At 40.7% G+C, this 17,191-nt stretch overlaps 1 protein-coding gene across 1 annotated transcript in view; it reads right to left on the reverse strand.

Moving 5' to 3' along the window:
* Positions 1-9,037: 9,037 nt before the first annotated feature.
* The window catches only part of STMND1 (stathmin domain containing 1), a 30,876-nt gene continuing 22,722 nt past the window's right edge, over positions 9,038-17,191 (reverse strand). Inside the window, exons 4-5 of the mRNA XM_007197170.2 lie at positions 10,166-10,297; positions 9,038-9,453 (exon numbers count right to left, since the gene is read on the reverse strand). Coding sequence (XP_007197232.2) covers positions 9,169-9,453; positions 10,166-10,297 — 417 coding nt within the window. The 3' untranslated portion in view covers positions 9,038-9,168. The remainder of the gene's footprint in view (positions 9,454-10,165; positions 10,298-17,191) is intronic.

A 17,191-nucleotide genomic window follows, 5' to 3' on the forward strand; every position in this document is an offset into this window, starting at 1 on the left:
TTTGGTAGAAAATCTTAAAATAGCTTTCTTACGTGAAATAAGCATAATGAAGAAAACCACACAACAGTATGAAAAATTCAACATATGATATTAGCAAAATGAGTCCAGCATCATATTAAAATAATAACACCTCACAACTGTGGTTTACATTGTACAGCACCCATGTGCCCTCCTCTTTTCTGAATGGAACCCAATTTTATTCAGGTATCCACCCCTTTCCAACTTGCTTCCAAGAAAACAATTCTGTCCCCAACTCCAAGGGGGGATTTGATTGTTCCAAAGGTAACTCCCGTTCCCTTGACAGCGGCTGGCTCAGGCATTGGCATGGACGTGATCCAGGCATATGGAATGCAAAGGGATGCTTTCAGGGTTCTTTAGGAAACGTCCCCCTTGCTTTTATGGGAGCGCTTCCTGAAATGACTCCCTTCTGCCGAAGGTAAGTGAGCATGTAGCCCCAGCTGCTACTTAAAACCATCCCATGACCACGAGGAATACCTGCCTTAGAACGAAGCTAATGATGTGGGTAGAAGAATGAGAGCCGGAAAACCTGGATCCAGGATGACTGCTGAACACTGGATCCACATACCATGGACTCGCCTTGCCTTTGATTTCTGATTATATACATCAGTACATTTCTTGTTTAAACTGGTGCAAGTTGAGCTCTTTATTATTTTTACATGAAAGCATCCTGATAAAATGACTTGGTTGAGGGTTTAATTCTGGGAGTGACAGTGTTGTTCAGTATTGGCAAAGATGTTGTATATTCATCCCATCAATAGGTCAGAGGAGAAAAACACCGTAACCATTTTGAGACCATGCGTGTGTGCGTGTGTGTGTGTGTGTGTGTATGTATGTATATGTAATCTCAGAAAAACTGGGAATTGGAGTGACGGGGTAGTGACTAAAATCATTCCAAAACTTTCAATTTAAGACCATGGGAAGGATTTGGGATTAGCAGATGCAAACTATTATATATAGCATGGAGAAACAACAAGGTCCTACTGCATAGCACAGGGAACTATATTCAATATCTTGTGATAAACCGTTATGGGAAAGTCTAAAAAACAATGCATATATATGTATAACTGAATCACTTTGCTGTATAGCAGAAATTAACACAACATTGTAAATCAACTACACTTCAATAAAACAAATTTTTAAAAAGACCAAAGGAAGGAGAAAAAAAAAAGGAAGAATATTCACTGATCTTGTTGAAGCAATGTGGGAGATGGGGAGAAACAATTCATGAAGCGGCCACCCCTGGGAGGGCTCAAGCCGCCTGGTGGTTGGGAAGTTGGGGGGGGTGGTCACTGTGAGGGTCCTGAGTCACCCACTGAGGCTGTCCTCACACTGGCGTGGGCAAGTACTGTCTAGGCAGGCCCTGAAATGCTCCTCGATCATATGAAAGAGCAGGCTTTTATTAGACTGAGTGACATAAAACTGCCAATGACTGGACCACATTTAACCTCCAGCTTCCATATTACAGCGAGTTCTAGCACCTGACTGGCAGGCCAGCAGCTGTTCACGCTGGGCTGAGGACTAAGGTCCAGCTGAATTTCTCCACCTCAGCTGCAGCTGGTAATTATTTGTTTGTTTTTTTCTGGTGTGGGTTTCCCACATTCAAGCTGCACAGATTTCAATAAGTCTGGAAGGACAAAGGGGTAAACAGTCCCTCCTTGAAGAATTAAATAAATGGTTCCAAGTATTCTGGGCTAATCTGGCAATTGCTCATTGTCACCATATTCCTGTGGAAATAGCAATTCTCAGCATCATCAACTTCTCTGCAATGCTAGACACAAGATCCAAAATGAAAATGTCCATTTTATAGAATTTATGAGATGAAATTTAAGACTAATAAGCTGGCATTTTGGTGATGACTATAGAATTGTTTACAATAACTTATTGATAAATTGAAAATAACCAAAACCTCCAACAAACAGGCATTGGTTAAATAAATAGTAGCATCTTCCAACTTTTTAAAAACTGTAAACCCCTTAAGCGGTTTAAAAAAATATTTTCTGCAATTTTGAATGGCATGTGAGAAAAAAACTCATTTTAAATTTAAAACGTTAAACATTTTGGGGTCAATATACTAAAGATTGTGTTAGAAAATTTCTTACAATAGATGAATCATGTGGAAGATTATTAGTTAATAAAAATAGTCAGTTAGACAGGGAGTCTTAAAAAACAGTGTATATATACCCTAAATATTTTGTTTTAACTTAAAACATTTATATATACTTTCACCTGAATATACTGTGATGTAACACCAAGGCATGGTCAGGATTCTTATGAAAACCACATTCGTAATGCATTATCTACAACTGCAGGTTTAGTTTCCTTAAATTGGAGGGTGAAATTTGTACATTTTATGAAACCATGTGAGTCTAGAAGCTTCAAAGATTTTTTTTTTACAATCTTGTCTATTCCTTTATAGAGCACATTTTTTCAAAAAGCATTTCAAAATTAAATGTAACAGCCAGTTGTTGGGCTGCACCCCACAGGCTTGCAAGCCTTGTAGTTGCCCAGCCTCTAGACCAAAGAAAGAAAGAGCCCGGAGACAGTGACAGAGACATCAACGGCTATTGGATAGGGGATCTTATGCATCTGAAGCAAAAGGTCCTGGACTGACATCCTGCCACGTACAGCAGACAGCTGGCAGGACACAGCTGCAATCTTCAGTACTCGCAAGAGAAGGAGGCTACCATTTATATGGGGAATTGACATCAGGTTGACTCATCAGTTACCAGGGAAACCAGCGAGTAGGGCAGGGGGCAAGCAGGTAGGCAGCTGATTAAGCCTTCTAATTAAGAGAATTGGATACTCATGAGTGAAGCAGGGACTGGTCAAGCAGGGGATGTACAGAGAGCAAGAGTACAGCCATCTTGAATGGCCCGACCATACATCAGTACAAATGGTGTTAATAGGTTTTAGAAGAGACATAACCGACTCTTGGTAAATATTCAACTTGACCCTTGGGTGCATGGGTACTTGAACTTGCTGGAAAGTGGCCTACTAGTCATAAATGGGCAGCTTATTGTGGGCATGGCTGGATAGGCTTACGGAGTGAACGAACACACAGGGCAAACCTGAGTGTGCGTCACCTGGAGGGCTTGTTAAATTCAGATTGCTCAGCCCCGTGATTTGATACAGAAGGTCTGGGGTGGGGCTGAGAACTTGCATTTATTACATGTTCCCAAGAGATGCTGATGCTGCCAGCAGGGGTGGGGGGGCCACACGCTGAGAACCACTGGCACAGGCCAATCCCACAGGGTTGGTTAAGGGCTAATCCTCTGTACAGTCTTTCTCCCCTTTAACAAGTGAGCACTGCTAGTTCCTCCTTAAGAGGAAAAAGCATGAAGTGTCATATACCTTTTTAAGCGATATGGTTGGTTCAGGAATTGAACTGTATTACACAGAGAGGAAATGTATGTTTCAATTACTAGAAATGACTAGGAATTGAATTACTGCTTTCCTGATCCTGATGTTTAGAATGACTGCATTTGGTGCTTAAAACAGCTGATCACTTAATTTTTCTTGTTTCTAAATGACAAGAGAAAAGGTTACGGATCCTTAACTGCAAACACTTTTCTGTCAATAACACTTTGCAAATGTAGGTAGCCTTTATTCCTGATCACTGAAAAACTGACTCAGATAAAATTGTCACCTTTTAAAAAAATTTTATCATGTGGGCTTTTGAAGCACACTTGAGATCTCAGTGTGCTGAATACAAGCTGTGATGAGGTGAATACAGCTTCCTGAACAGGAGAAGAGTCTGGAGGTGAATTTGCAAGACTGTTCATTTGCCCTCTGAGGGACAGGGACCAAGAATAAGGGCAATGGAAAGCGGGGTCCTGGACAAGCAAGCATGGCAGCTGGCTGCCTTCCTGGGGGTTCAAGACTGTTGTTAAACGGGGAGTGTTCCAATTATTTTACTTACCAACTTATAAAAACACAGAAACAGAAATGTGTTATGACTGGCTTTAAGGATGAGAATCCCTAAACACATAACAGGGAAACTAAACAATGTTACATCAAGAATGATACTGTGTGGGCTTCCCTGGTGGCGCAGCGGTTGAGAATCTGCCTGCTAATGCAGGGGACACGGGTTCGAGCCCTGGTCTGGGAAGATCCAACATGCCGCAGAGCAACTAGGCCCGTGAGCCACAACTACTGAGCTTGCGCGTCTGGAGCTTGTGCTCTGCAACAAGAGAGGCCACGACAGTGAGAGGCCCACGCACCGCAATGAAGAGTGGCCCCCGCTTGCCGCAACTAGAGAAAGCCCTCGCACAGAAACGAAGACCCAACACAGCCAAAAATAAATATAAATAAATAAAAATTTAAAAATAAAAAGAATGATACAGTGGGAGCAGATTTATTTACGTGAAAAGATATTGTCCTTTTGAGTGAAAAAAGGAAGTTACAAAACAATTTATGTTGTATTAGTCCATTTATGCAAGGAAAAAAGTTACAGTACCTGCAAAATGTTCCCAGTAGTTTTCTTGGTAGGAGGGGAAAATGTTGGATTCTTGGTGTTTTTTGATTCTTATGTTTTTCAGTGCTTATTTCCTATAACATATTACTTACGGGATTTAGAAAAATAAAAACAAAGAGGTGGCTATTATTTTTAAGAAGCAAGTACAAGTGACAAAGAGAGACCGTAAGGGTCATCTCCCACTGTTTATTTTAAAATAATGCCCTTTATCAATCTCCTGAGACAAAAATTCCACCATCCTACAGGAAGGCGCTGTATACACAGGTTATGTGGGTGCAAAAGTGATCTATCTGCTGACACACCGTAGCATTATATATCTTTAGAATGCAGCATTTACTGTATAATTACTCCTTCAAATACAAGCTATTTACTGATAATGAAATAACAAAGACAGAAATAGGCACAGTCATAAATTACTGGTAGTCACTATAGCAACACCCTATAATAAATTCTATTTTTGTCCTTGTGATTGCAAAATTACTTTTGTTAACATAAGAATCTTACATTGTGTATGTATCTTTTAAATATATGTGAAATATTTTTAAATACACCTTTTAAATATTATTTTAAATAAATATGTTATCCATAACTTCTTTTCCCCCAGAAAAACTGGAGGATTTTTACTAGATATCAAAGTACCTTTTATTAGACACAACAAGGCCATCTTTCACAAGGAGATCAATACAGGCATGTTTTCAGCTGCCCTCAATTAAAATGCTTACAAAGATGTTTATCTAATCCCATCTTCTGACTCATAACTTTCCTGAAGGTTGTGGTTTGGTTTTAATTGAGGTACGCTGGTGATGTTCAAAACTTTGTTTTAAGAATGAGAAAACCAATTATGTTATTTCAATAGATAAAATTAACATTATCGCCAGAGGCAATATTTTAGAAATCTCAATCCTTTAACGTTCAGTGTGAATCATCTTTAAAAAAGAAAGAAAGTTGATCATGGAAAAAAGTCACATTTACATTTGAAGTTGTTGGTTTTGTTTTGTTTTGTTTGTTTTTTTAAATTTTGCAGAGATGGGGTCAATGGCTCATTAGAGGCAGAGCGGATTCAAAAACAAGCCTCCTGCCCAGCTGATGCTAGTGGCTCTGGGAAGGTGGGAAGTGTCTACAGTCTCTGAGCCTCTTCTTCATCCCTAAACCCTGAGAAGGTTTTACGAGTAGTAACACGCCTAGAGTTTTAGGGCAGTTCCCAGAATCCAGGTAACTCATTGTCCCTCCATCCTGTTAAAATGGATGGTCTTGCTAAGAAAATATATGGCTTATCTTTTAGGGTGTGTTACTACTTGGCATGTTTCACTCTATATATAGAGAGAGAGGTTTTCAAGCCAGGGTATCAGTGATAATGCTCACATCTATATTGTATATATTTTAACTCAATAAACATGTCTTCCAAGCCACTATAAATAGCATAGGCAAGAGCATAAGATTTCAAGAGAAAGGGCTTCTCTGGTGGCGCAGTGGTTGAGAATCTGCCTGCCAATGCAGGGGACACGGGTTCGAGCCCTGGTCTGGGAAGATCCCACATGCCGCGGAGCAACTGGGCCCGTGAGCCACAACTACTGAGCCTGCGCGTCTGGAGCCTGTGCTCCGCAACAAGAGAGGCCGCGATGGTGAGGGTCCCTGCACCGTGATGAAGAGTGGCCCCTACTTGCCACAACTGGAGAAAGCCCTAGCATAGAAACGAAGACCCAACACAGCCAAAATAAATAAATAAATAAATTAATATTTAAAAAAAAAAAAAGATTTCAAGAGAAAGTGTTATTTGGGTATTTAGCAAGTTTGAGGATTGATTTAACTTATAAGAATTACTAAAATTTGAACTGAATGTACTTTTGGTCATTTAAATTTTATTATTTGCAGAGATCTGAATGATAGTCCAACTTTTCCTAAATGTCCCAGTACAATCATTTTGTACTAGTAAATCATCAGCTGATCTAATATTTCATGAGATTGGCACATGCCACCACGAGATCATCTCCATAGAAAAAGCAACGGACAGATGAAAAACATCATGTTGCCCACGTAGGATTTTATATAAATAATATGCTATAAATATTGTGGCATATTCTAGTTTGCACAGTACCTTTAAACACATTATTTCATTTGGTATAACTCTGGGAAAATGGCGATCCCAAATTAACATATACAGTAAGTCCCCTACGTACAAACGAGTTCTGTTCTGAGAGCGCATTGCTAAGTCCAATTTGTTCGTAAGTCCAACAAAGTTAGCCTAGGTACCCAACTAACACAATCGGCTAAATAGTACTGTACTGTAATAGGTTTATAATACTTTTCACACAAGTAATCCATAAAAAACAAACAAAAGGGCTTCCCTGGTGGCGCAGTGGTTGAGAATTTGCCTGCTAATGCAGGGGACATGGGTTCGATCCCTCGTCTGGGAAGATCCCACATGCCGCGGAGCAACTAGGCCCGTGAGCCACAACTACTGAGCCTGCGCGTCTGGAGCCTGTGCTCCGCAACAAGAGAGGCCACGATAGTGAAGAGGCCCACGCACCGCGATGAAGAGCGGCCCCCACTTGCTGCAGCTGGAGAAAGCCCTCGCACAGAAACGAAGACCCAACACAGCCAATAAATAATAAATAAATAAATAAATAATTTAAAAAAAATAAAGAAAGAAAGAAAACATTTTTAATCTTACAGTATAGTACCTTGAAAAGTACAGTAGTACAGTACAACAGCTGGCATACAGGGGCTGGGATCGAGTGAACAGGCAAGAAGAGTTACCGACTGGAGGAGGGAGAGGAGGTGGGAGGTGGTAGAGCTGAAGGATCGTCAGCAATAGGAGATGGAGGGCAAGCTGCAATTTCACTCACTCCTGACACTGATGGAACGCATGTTCACACCTTTGAAAGCTCTCAACTAGAAGGTTCGTATGCAGTGGACTTACTACAAGGTAAAAGAGGTCCAGGGAGCCTAAAGGACTTTCCAAGGTACCGCTGTAAGAAGTAGACTGGTTCTTAAAGGTTTTGGTTCTGGAACGAGTTTGGAAAGAAGCCCCCTCCACCACCACCATCATACCTCACTGCTGCAGGAGTCCTCAGTCCTACAAGCTACAGGAAGATGAGGTGTCCATTTGCAACATCCCAAAGGGAATGTACAAACAGGAGGTGCCCAGCGGTTTTCTGCTCAAATCAGCACTGCCATGGGTTCCCAGGGAGACAAGCCATCTCCTGGGGCTGTCCTCCAGCTTCTGGAGGATATATGGGTGTACTGATTTATCCACAGAAGAAACATTTACACACCATGTATCATGTGCCATTCACTTTCCAAGGTACAAAACTGCAACCGTGATCAAGACAGACCCATCCTCCACCCTGTTAGAACTGACACATCTAGCGGTAAAGATGGACACGCACCCGGTAATTCCAAAAGAGGGTGGCAAGTGCGACACTGAGTAATCCGGGCTGCCAAAAGGCAACTATGAGAGAGGGCCACCAACCCAGACCAGGGGCTTCAGAGGAAGTGCTGTCTGAGTGGAGACGGGAGAAACAAGAAGGCATTAGTCAAGTAAAGCAGTGAGACGGGGAGAGGGGAAGGAGGGAACAGCATGTGCAAAGACACAGAGGCTAGGCAATGTGCTGAGTGTGAGGAGCTAGAAGTTCAGCAGGAGTGAGTTATGAAAGCCGAGAATCTTGCCAGTCAGAAGAAGAAGTCTGGACTTTACCTTGACCATAAAAGGGAGCCAACAAAGGGGTTCAGCAGAAAACCATTGAATAGGGACTTTCCTGGTGGTCTAGCAGTGAAGACTCTGCGTTCCCAATGCAGGGGGCCTGGGGTTCGATCCCTGGTCAGGGAACTAGATTCCACGTGCCACAATGAAGATCCCGCATGCCACAACTAAGACCCGGCGCAGCCAAATAAATAAATAAATATCAAAAAATAAAAAAGAAGACCGTTGGATAAATACTAAGAAGACTGTTGTAGTAATATAACTGAATAATGGTCGGGTGGTCTGAACAAGGCAATGACAGGGGAAAGTATGAAAAGGGATGCAAGAGATCTTCATAGAATGTAGACTCATAAGACCTAATAACTTTTTCATTTTTCATATGAAGAAAACTCCATACTTCATTTAATTCTGAGAAGTGGATATTGCTTCCTTAGGCTATATGGATGAAACTATAATTCAACCAACTTCAGGATATTGCTTTAATCACAACACAACACAAAGAGAATTGGAAAAAAACCACACCTAAACATAGAGCATAAGAAGCATACAGATCATTAAAATACTTAACACAAATCCATACAATTTGTCTTAAAGGACCCTCAGAGGGCAGACACAGCCAAGGGGCAGGAGCCAAAAAGAAGGATTTCATTTGGCACGAATACATTAATGGAAGCTGAAAGGTGCTCATCAATGAAAGACATTTTCACCATGTTTGAAGCCACACTGAAGGAGAATGACAACTTTATAAAAACAAAGCTAGTCACATCTTCCTCTTCATTTTTTTAAGCTAGCATAGCCATTTAGTTTACTCAGCTAAGCTCCAGCCCAGGCAGCTCGCACGATCATTCCTAAACCCAAGGCACAGCCCAGTGGTGAGGGGTCAGACAGTCAAAGAAACCATGAGACGTACTAAGAAAGTCACACCTGGGGGAAAGGATGCCTTTTCACGAAATTCCCATAAAACGGCTCATTAGAACACGTCATCTGCTTGGTTGTAAGATATGTCTGACTCCACGACCCCAATACCTTCATACCTGTAGTTTCTATCATTTGAGCTTGTATCACGTTTACTCTTCTTCCTTTTCAACATCTTTCCTTCCAACAGGTCAGAGGGTTCAAACGCGGCGCAACTCACAGTTTTAAGTCCTTTGGCAAACGGAGCCTCCTTCCCACCCGCTTCAGCTGGATCTGAACGATGGGCTGGGGGCAGAGGTCGGTCACTCCACAGCATTTTTCTTATTTCTTCTTCTTTAGTCTGAAAAGCAGTATTAAACAGTGAAAACGAGTCCGAGTGACTTTCTCCAAGTTCTCATTACTACTACCTGTAATGAACACTACTGGCTTCCCTATTTCATTATGCAATCACTCGACAAACAGAGGTTGAGGAATTACTGTTGAAGAAGACAGAGCCAGCCCCGACCCCATACCCTCCAGACACCCTCCAAACATACCCTCACAGGGCTATGGTCTAGTCCTTGCTCTCTGAGAGGCCAAGTAGAGACACGGAAGTAAAGGCTATCAGACCAGAGCTGTGAAGACTGGCTCCCGGCAGAAGGGCAGACAGAGGGTTTATGGGGACCACGTGTGTGTAAATGCTGCAGAAGTTGTCTGAGGGTCTGCACGGCCTCCTCTCAGCTCCCGTCCTCCACCTGGGACCTCCTGACACCCCTGGCCCCAACTGAAGTTTCTCTTTATTTTAATAGGAAAAAAAACACCATACTTAATTCTCAGAAGTGGATATTGCTTCCTTAGGCTACATGGATGAAACTGTAATTCAACCAACTTCAAGATAGTGCTGCATTCCTTCACCACACAAAGAGAACTTAAAAAAACTAAACATACAGCATAGGAAGCATAGAGATCACTGAAAGAATTAATACAATCCACGCAATCTGTCTTAAAGCTGGCGACTGGAGAGGATGCACGCATTTCGGAGGCAGTGCCCCCTCACGCGAGACCTGGGCTACCTTCCTGCGCTCCTCCACTGCCTGCATCTTCTCTTCTATGTCCTTCATCGTGCAATCTTTCACTTCCTTTTTGATTTTAAGTTTTTTCAGCCTGGCTGGTGGCTTTCTCAGCAGCTTCTCAGTCGTGCTTACCTGCAAAAAGACACTTTTTAAAATGCAGAAACAAATGTATTTATTAGCAGAGGAGAAAGATAAGAGAGAGAGAATAAACATTGTTTAAGGTTTTAGTCCTAAAACACTAAACAGATTTTTGGATAGATTTGTAAAAACAGTTATGTGAAAACTGGTAACAACTGAACTCATCCCTAAAGACCTTATGCCTGGTAACAACAGAACTAATTCCTAAAGAAAAGATATCTATTAGATGTCTAGGAAAAAACAGGCTATTATCAAAAAACATGAAAGAAACATGCAGTGATGGAGGAGGGCTCTTGAGAAGTAAAAAAAAAACCTGGAGAACAAATACAAGATGGGAAAAGGTGGCAAATGAATGATGCATTTGTAGTTCAAGGTAAGAAGTTAAACCCCATGATTTTATAATATTCCATAAGCTACGAATGACTTTCATTTGGGGTCGAGATTAGTTTTAGGACTTTTGGTCTTGTGAAGGAGAGAATTAACACTGGTCTTTGCTGTCAGTACTTTACAAATGTTTTCATGACAATAGAAAAAAACCCATACTATTTCCTGATTGACTACCCTTTATGCGTTTAGAGCAGTGATAATGACTTTGATTATAATTTCTAGTTATTAAAAAAAGGTTAAGCTGTTGTAAAGGGTTTATAAAGAAAGTTTCATTTTTAAAAATTGGTTTTTTAAAATAATATACCTTGGTTATAAAAAAATTAAAATGATACAGAAATAGTCCCCTAATTCTCTGTTTAACCAGCTGGCCCCCAATCCCACTCATCAGCATGAACCATTTTAAAGAGTTTGGTGTGTGTCTTTCCAGACATTCTCTGTGCACATATATCTATATACACATATATTAACAGTGCATCTGTCATGTTCAACAAATCAATGGGATTATACCATATACACTGTTTTGCAATTCGCTTTCTTCATTTAATTGAATATGGACATCTTTCTAGGTCAGTATATAAAGAGATATTAAACTGTCTTAACACCAAACCTTCATTATACAATGAACCAAAACAGGCAGACCTCATTTTATTGTGCTTCACAGATATTTTGGTTGTTTTTTTTTTTTACAAATTGAAGATCTGTGGCAGCCCTGCATCGACCAAGTCTATTGGCGCCATTTTTCTAACAGTGTTTGCTCACTTTATGTCTCTGTGTCACATTTTGGTAATTCTTGAAGTATTTCAAATTTTTTCATTATTATTGTATTTGTCATGGTGATCAGTGATCTTTGATGCTACTATTGCAAACCGATAACGACTCGGTGAAGGCTCAGATGATGGTTAGCAGTTTTTAGCAATATAAGTATTTTTAAATTAAGATCTGAACATTGTTTTATTAGACATAATACTATTGGACACTTAACAGGCTACACTATAGTGTAAACATAACTTTTATATGCCCTGGGACACCAAAAAATTCGTGTGACTCGATTTATTGTGATATTTGCTTTATTGCAGTGGCCTGGAACCGAACCCGCAATATCTCCAACTAGGTACTCCTGTATTGCTCTAGATAATTTCTCTAAAGACTTTTAAAGACAAAGGAGCTATTGATATCCATTGCCATATCGAAAAGACTGTCTCTTCAGATTGCAATACTGTAGTTACTGAGAAAGTAAATCACACAAAGAGAGACAGTTCAGCATAGCAGGAAAGGGTACCAGATCCAGACACATACAGCCCTGGGTTTGAATCCTGGCTTGGTCATGGTGTGGCTTTGCATGAATTCTTAAACTCTGTAAGCCTTCCCTTCCTCATTTAAAATATAGGTTTTATTTCACAGGATTTTTTTTAGAAAAAAGAGGAAAATCTTTGCCAACTTGGTCTAGCGGCCAGATCACTTCTCTGGTTAAGGCACTGACTGGTGCATCTCTCCTGCCACGTGTGGCACAGAGAAGCGAGGCCCAGCCACTGGTGGTCAGAACAGAGCAGGCAGTGGGATGGGCCACGACCCTGGATCAGTCAGGGGAGGAGTGGTGCCTGCCGAATGGCGTGCCAGGGTCTCGGCAGAGACGCAGCCCCTAGGGATTTCCAGGTGGTAGTGCGAACTCTTCAGGCAAAGGAGGGTGGGCAGGAGGGCGCCCAGCCCATAGTCAAGGAGTACTGGGATGTACAGCCGGTAGGAAAGTAGGAAGAGGCAGAAGACGAGGAGGAGAGAGTTGAGGAGAATGAGGAGGAGGAGGATGAAGAGGACGAGGAGGAGGAGAGATGAGGGAGAGGATGAGAATTATGTGGACCAAGAAGAAGAGAAGGACGATCCTCCTGAGGGCAGGGCACTAGATTCTGCTGCTGATTTTAAACTGGGATATTTTTTCCGCCAACTTATGATCCCAAAGTCCGTATGGTTCCAAAGAAGAGAGTGAATATCAATATGAAAACGCTGATGAAGAGGAAGAGGATGGAAATGAAAAACCAGAAGAAGGACTTAAAATGGATATGGTCTCAGCAGAGGGCGGCTCTGGAGAATACAGTTGGAAGGCATAAAAAGAAATGGACAGCGAAAGAAAAGATGAATTTGTTCTTCATGGATATTCTAGTATTCATTAGCCCAAAATACCAATTTTGTTTCAAAGTTCAACACCCCAAAATGATATTAACTGACATCTTTGACTTTACTCTTACCTTTCAGAGATAAATTTAACAGTATTGTTCACATTGAAAATAAAAGCTTGTTTGAAATGAAAAAAATAAATAAAGAGGAAAGTATACAGTAGCCACTCAATAAATGGTAATTACTTATTCAGTGAAAGCAGTGACTTTTTTCAATGACAGCACACAGAATCACAACCAAATACAGTATTTGTCATGAAGGGGAGAAATGAGACTCAGAATCCCAGGGGCCAGCAGGCAGGAGGCCTGGGCTCTGTTTAACCCTGGGTCTACTGCTAACACCCACTGTGTGACCTGACACAAAGCACTTCTCTTTGGACTCACTTTTCTCAAAATTATACCATATACGCTCCTCTGCAACTTGCTGAGGACGGCTAAGGTTTCTTCCAGCTTTAAAATCTATGATTCTTGGAAAGCCTTCTAAAGGGAAAACATTTATTAAAGTTCTGGTTCAGTTGCAGCCTTCAGACAGTTTTATGTGATGAGAAATTTTCACTACAGGAAAACTGGGAGATGTTTGTCAAAGCAAGTTCCCCCTCCCCCATTCTTGTGTTATTTTTTATGACAACTGGCTTTTAGGCTCCCTGCTGACAAAAGCCATCTGCTGAAAAGACGGGACATGCTTGCTATGGAGGCTCAACTAGAGATACTGTGAAATTAGGATGAAACAGTTTTTTGGGGAAGTTCACTCATAGAGGGCTAACAGAGAATGGAATAGTCATCTAAGATCCAATAAAGCAAGTCTCCATCAGGCTTACATAGGAGTCTGAACCTTTATTTAAATCATGAGATCAATAGTTTCAAGAGAGCTTGGGCTTTCTAGTTTGGGTGACCTCTTCCTGTGGCTTTATCCCAAAATGATGCATAAGAAATCATGTACTTCCTCTCCCTTGTGGAAGTTAATCCTACCTTGTACAGCCTTTGTCCTTTCTTGAGTTTGACATTTTAAAGAAAAGCACTGAAAGACCTGAGGAAAGCTATCTGTATTCTTTACCACTGGATTTTATAAAGTCAGGAGTTACCAATTGTTGGCACTTAAAAAATGATAGCATTATATGATCACATTATATACGTACAGAGGTGCTACCCATAGATACTCTAAAAAAAAAAAAAATCAACTTTAAAACCTATAGAAGTTACTAGTTCAAGTATTCTCTTTAAGAACACCAGCAGGGGATGGCATACCCAAAGATGCTGTGATAAGAAGGGGATCTCGTTTCTAGCCAACCTGCTTGTATACATTACTTCCTGCATCCACTGTGTCTTCCTCAGAGCTTTCCTAGTTAATTATTGACCGACAGATAAACCTACCTTGGCTATGTTCTCTTAATAGGAGTCTTGTGCATAGAATAAGCCAAAGTTTCTCACAACAGATCTGTCACTCCTGCTCTGCCACTGTTAAGACCTCCTAAGATGGTCACTCTGAGCGTTAACTGCCATTATTTTGTCTTTACCCCGGTCAACTTCCTCCTCCTTAAAAGACTCCCCATGAGGTTCAGCAAATAATGTTACAGACTCTGATCACTGTCAACAAACTCCCTAACTGCACTGAAGGTTATCAAGGACAGAGGTTGCCTGGAAAAGGGAATCAACTTGGACTAGAGACAGAAGGGATCAACAGAGGCTTGAGAGTCTTGTGCAGGGAAACCCAGAACAGGAGAAATGAGTTTGGATGAGAAACACCTGAAGTGGATAATGCCTATGTGGATAAATGACAGCCACTCCCATCTCTTTAAAGAGATCTGTACCAATCCATGCATGTATTTACATGTGTATGTAAAACTAATATACATTTATAATACAGCCATTGGAGTCTCAGTAGAATGTTTTAAATATACTGGAAGATTCACTTAGTCTGATAATTTAGCTTCTTAACATCGTATTACTTACATATCATTATAATTCTTTCTGAGTGAGCGTAACATCTATTAGCGTGAATGTGCTTGCAGGCAGGTTATCCAGAGGGGCTATGGAATGGCTGTAGTACTGGCTAAAAAGCAGATGATGAAAAAAATTAAGAAAAAAGACGATAGGGGGCCCTGTGGACACAGCTACTGCTGTGGATTTCTAGGAAGAGACCAGCTCATAGGGGAGTCCCCTTTTCAGCATCCTTTATTATATTTCACTCTAAATGATAACTGAATTAAAGATAACAACCTGGCTAAGACAGGGACAGATCTATGTCTAAAATTCCCTTGTATTTATATATAATATTGGTCTACATAAGGAGCCTTGTTTTTAAGTATTCTCACTTTTATTGTTCTGTTTTTTTCCCATAATATTTCATTTAAAGTTCTTTTTAAAGCAATGAAGAAATGGTGTTCACATGTCTGATTGGATTCATCGTATTGTAGTATCTGCTGACAATAACATCCTTTTTCTTGACTATCCCCTTTTTGTTTCCTTTGGCTCTTTGTTTCTTAGTTAAAAGTATTAACTGTCTCATAATATTTTCATTTTCAGTCCTTCAATATTCATTCTCATCTTTTTGTATTGGCCTCAGAACTTTCCCCCAAATATTCAAGACATCTGGTGTCTGACACACATGTTCTCAGCTACACCTGGATTGAAAGAGACTTTACCTGTGACACTGAGCAATTATATCTCTTCATTTCCATACGCTTCCTGGGTATCATCTTAGTCCAATAGTGAACACATGTTCTATTTTCAGGAATATTTTAGGACTCTCTTTCACAGTGAATGGGGGATTTCAGTTTCGAAAGCTTTAACCCTTCCCAGCTTGATAATGAATTTGAGGGCTTGGTGTACATTTTTATTGAAACTTCATGGCAGTGGTTCTCAGCCTCGGCTGCCCACTGGAATCACCTGGGAGCTTTCAAAAGCACCACATTCTGGGCCCACCCCAAGCCACTGGTCCCAGGAGTTTTGAAAGTCTCCTGGGTGACGCAAATGTACAGGTTGAGGACTGCACTCGGCAAGAAGACGCACAGCTGTGCCTTACAGCTCTGGCCTGTTGCAAGTCTGGCTTTTGTTGGCCATCTTGGCCCAATTCCAAAGCAAAAAAAAAGAAAAAAAGAACTGTGTTACTCTTGCCTACCTTTGCAGTCCTGTCACATTTAAATCCTTTTGAGAACGCTCCAACTATGCCCCTGACAACCATTCTATTCCTACATAATACGAAACACAGTCTTCATCTTTGGATCTCTTAATGATGTTATTGAAAGTCAAGCCTGTACTTTTCATTTTTTAATAGATACGTTTCTTTCACAGTGTAGTTTATATTAATTAACCTTGCTGGTGCCCTTGCAAGGTCCGAGTCTGAATCCATTCATCTCTGGCACTGGAATCATTGAAAAATGTTTTAATGTTATTCCCACTGACGTGAGCATCAAGGGTCCATAGCATGTCTCTTCAGAAGGCTTGCTTAGCTACTGAATGTTCCCACAATCTATCCTCCTCCAGATGGCTCTCCTGTCTTTTCTTTTTTTTTTTTTTGAATTTTTGAATTTTATTTTATTTATTTTTTTATACAGCAGGTTCTTATTAGTTATCCATTTTATTCGTATTAGTGTATATATGTCAATCCCAATATCTCAATTCATCACACACACACCCCCCACCCCCAGCCGCTTTCCCCCCTTGGGGTCGATACATTAGTTCTCTACATCCGTGTCTCAATTTCTGCCCTGCAAACCGGTTCATCTGTACCATTTTTCTAGGTTCCACATATATGCGTTAATATACGTTATTTGTTTTTCTCTTTCTGACTTACTTCACTCTGTATGACAGTCTCTAGATTCATCCATGTCCCTACAAATGACTCAATTTCGTTCCTTTTTATGGTTGAGTAATATTCCATTGTATATATGTACCACAACTTTTTTATCCATTCGTCTGTTGATGGGCATTTAGGTGGCTTCCGTGACCTGGCTATTGTAAATAGTGCTGCAATGAACATTTGGGCACATGTGTCTTTTAGAAGCATGGTTTTCTCTGGGTATATGCCCAGCACTGGGATTCCTGGGTCATACGGTAATTCTATTTTTAGTTTTTTAAGGAACCTCCATACTGTTCTCCATAGTGGCTGTATCAATTTACATTCCCACCAACAGTGCAAGAGGGTTCCCTTTCCTCCACACCCTCTCTAGCATTTGTTGTTTGTAGATTTTCAGATGATGCCCATTCTAACTGGTGTGAGGTGATACCTCATTGTAGTTTTGATTTGCATTTCTCTAATAATTAGTGATGTTGAGCAGCTTTTCATGTGCTTCTTGGCCATCTGTATGTCTTCTTTGGAGAAATGTCTATTTAG

The sequence above is a fragment of the Balaenoptera acutorostrata genome, chromosome 10 (genome assembly GCF_949987535.1).
Source record: "Balaenoptera acutorostrata chromosome 10, mBalAcu1.1, whole genome shotgun sequence".
Taxonomy (NCBI): Eukaryota; Metazoa; Chordata; class Mammalia; order Artiodactyla; family Balaenopteridae; genus Balaenoptera; species Balaenoptera acutorostrata.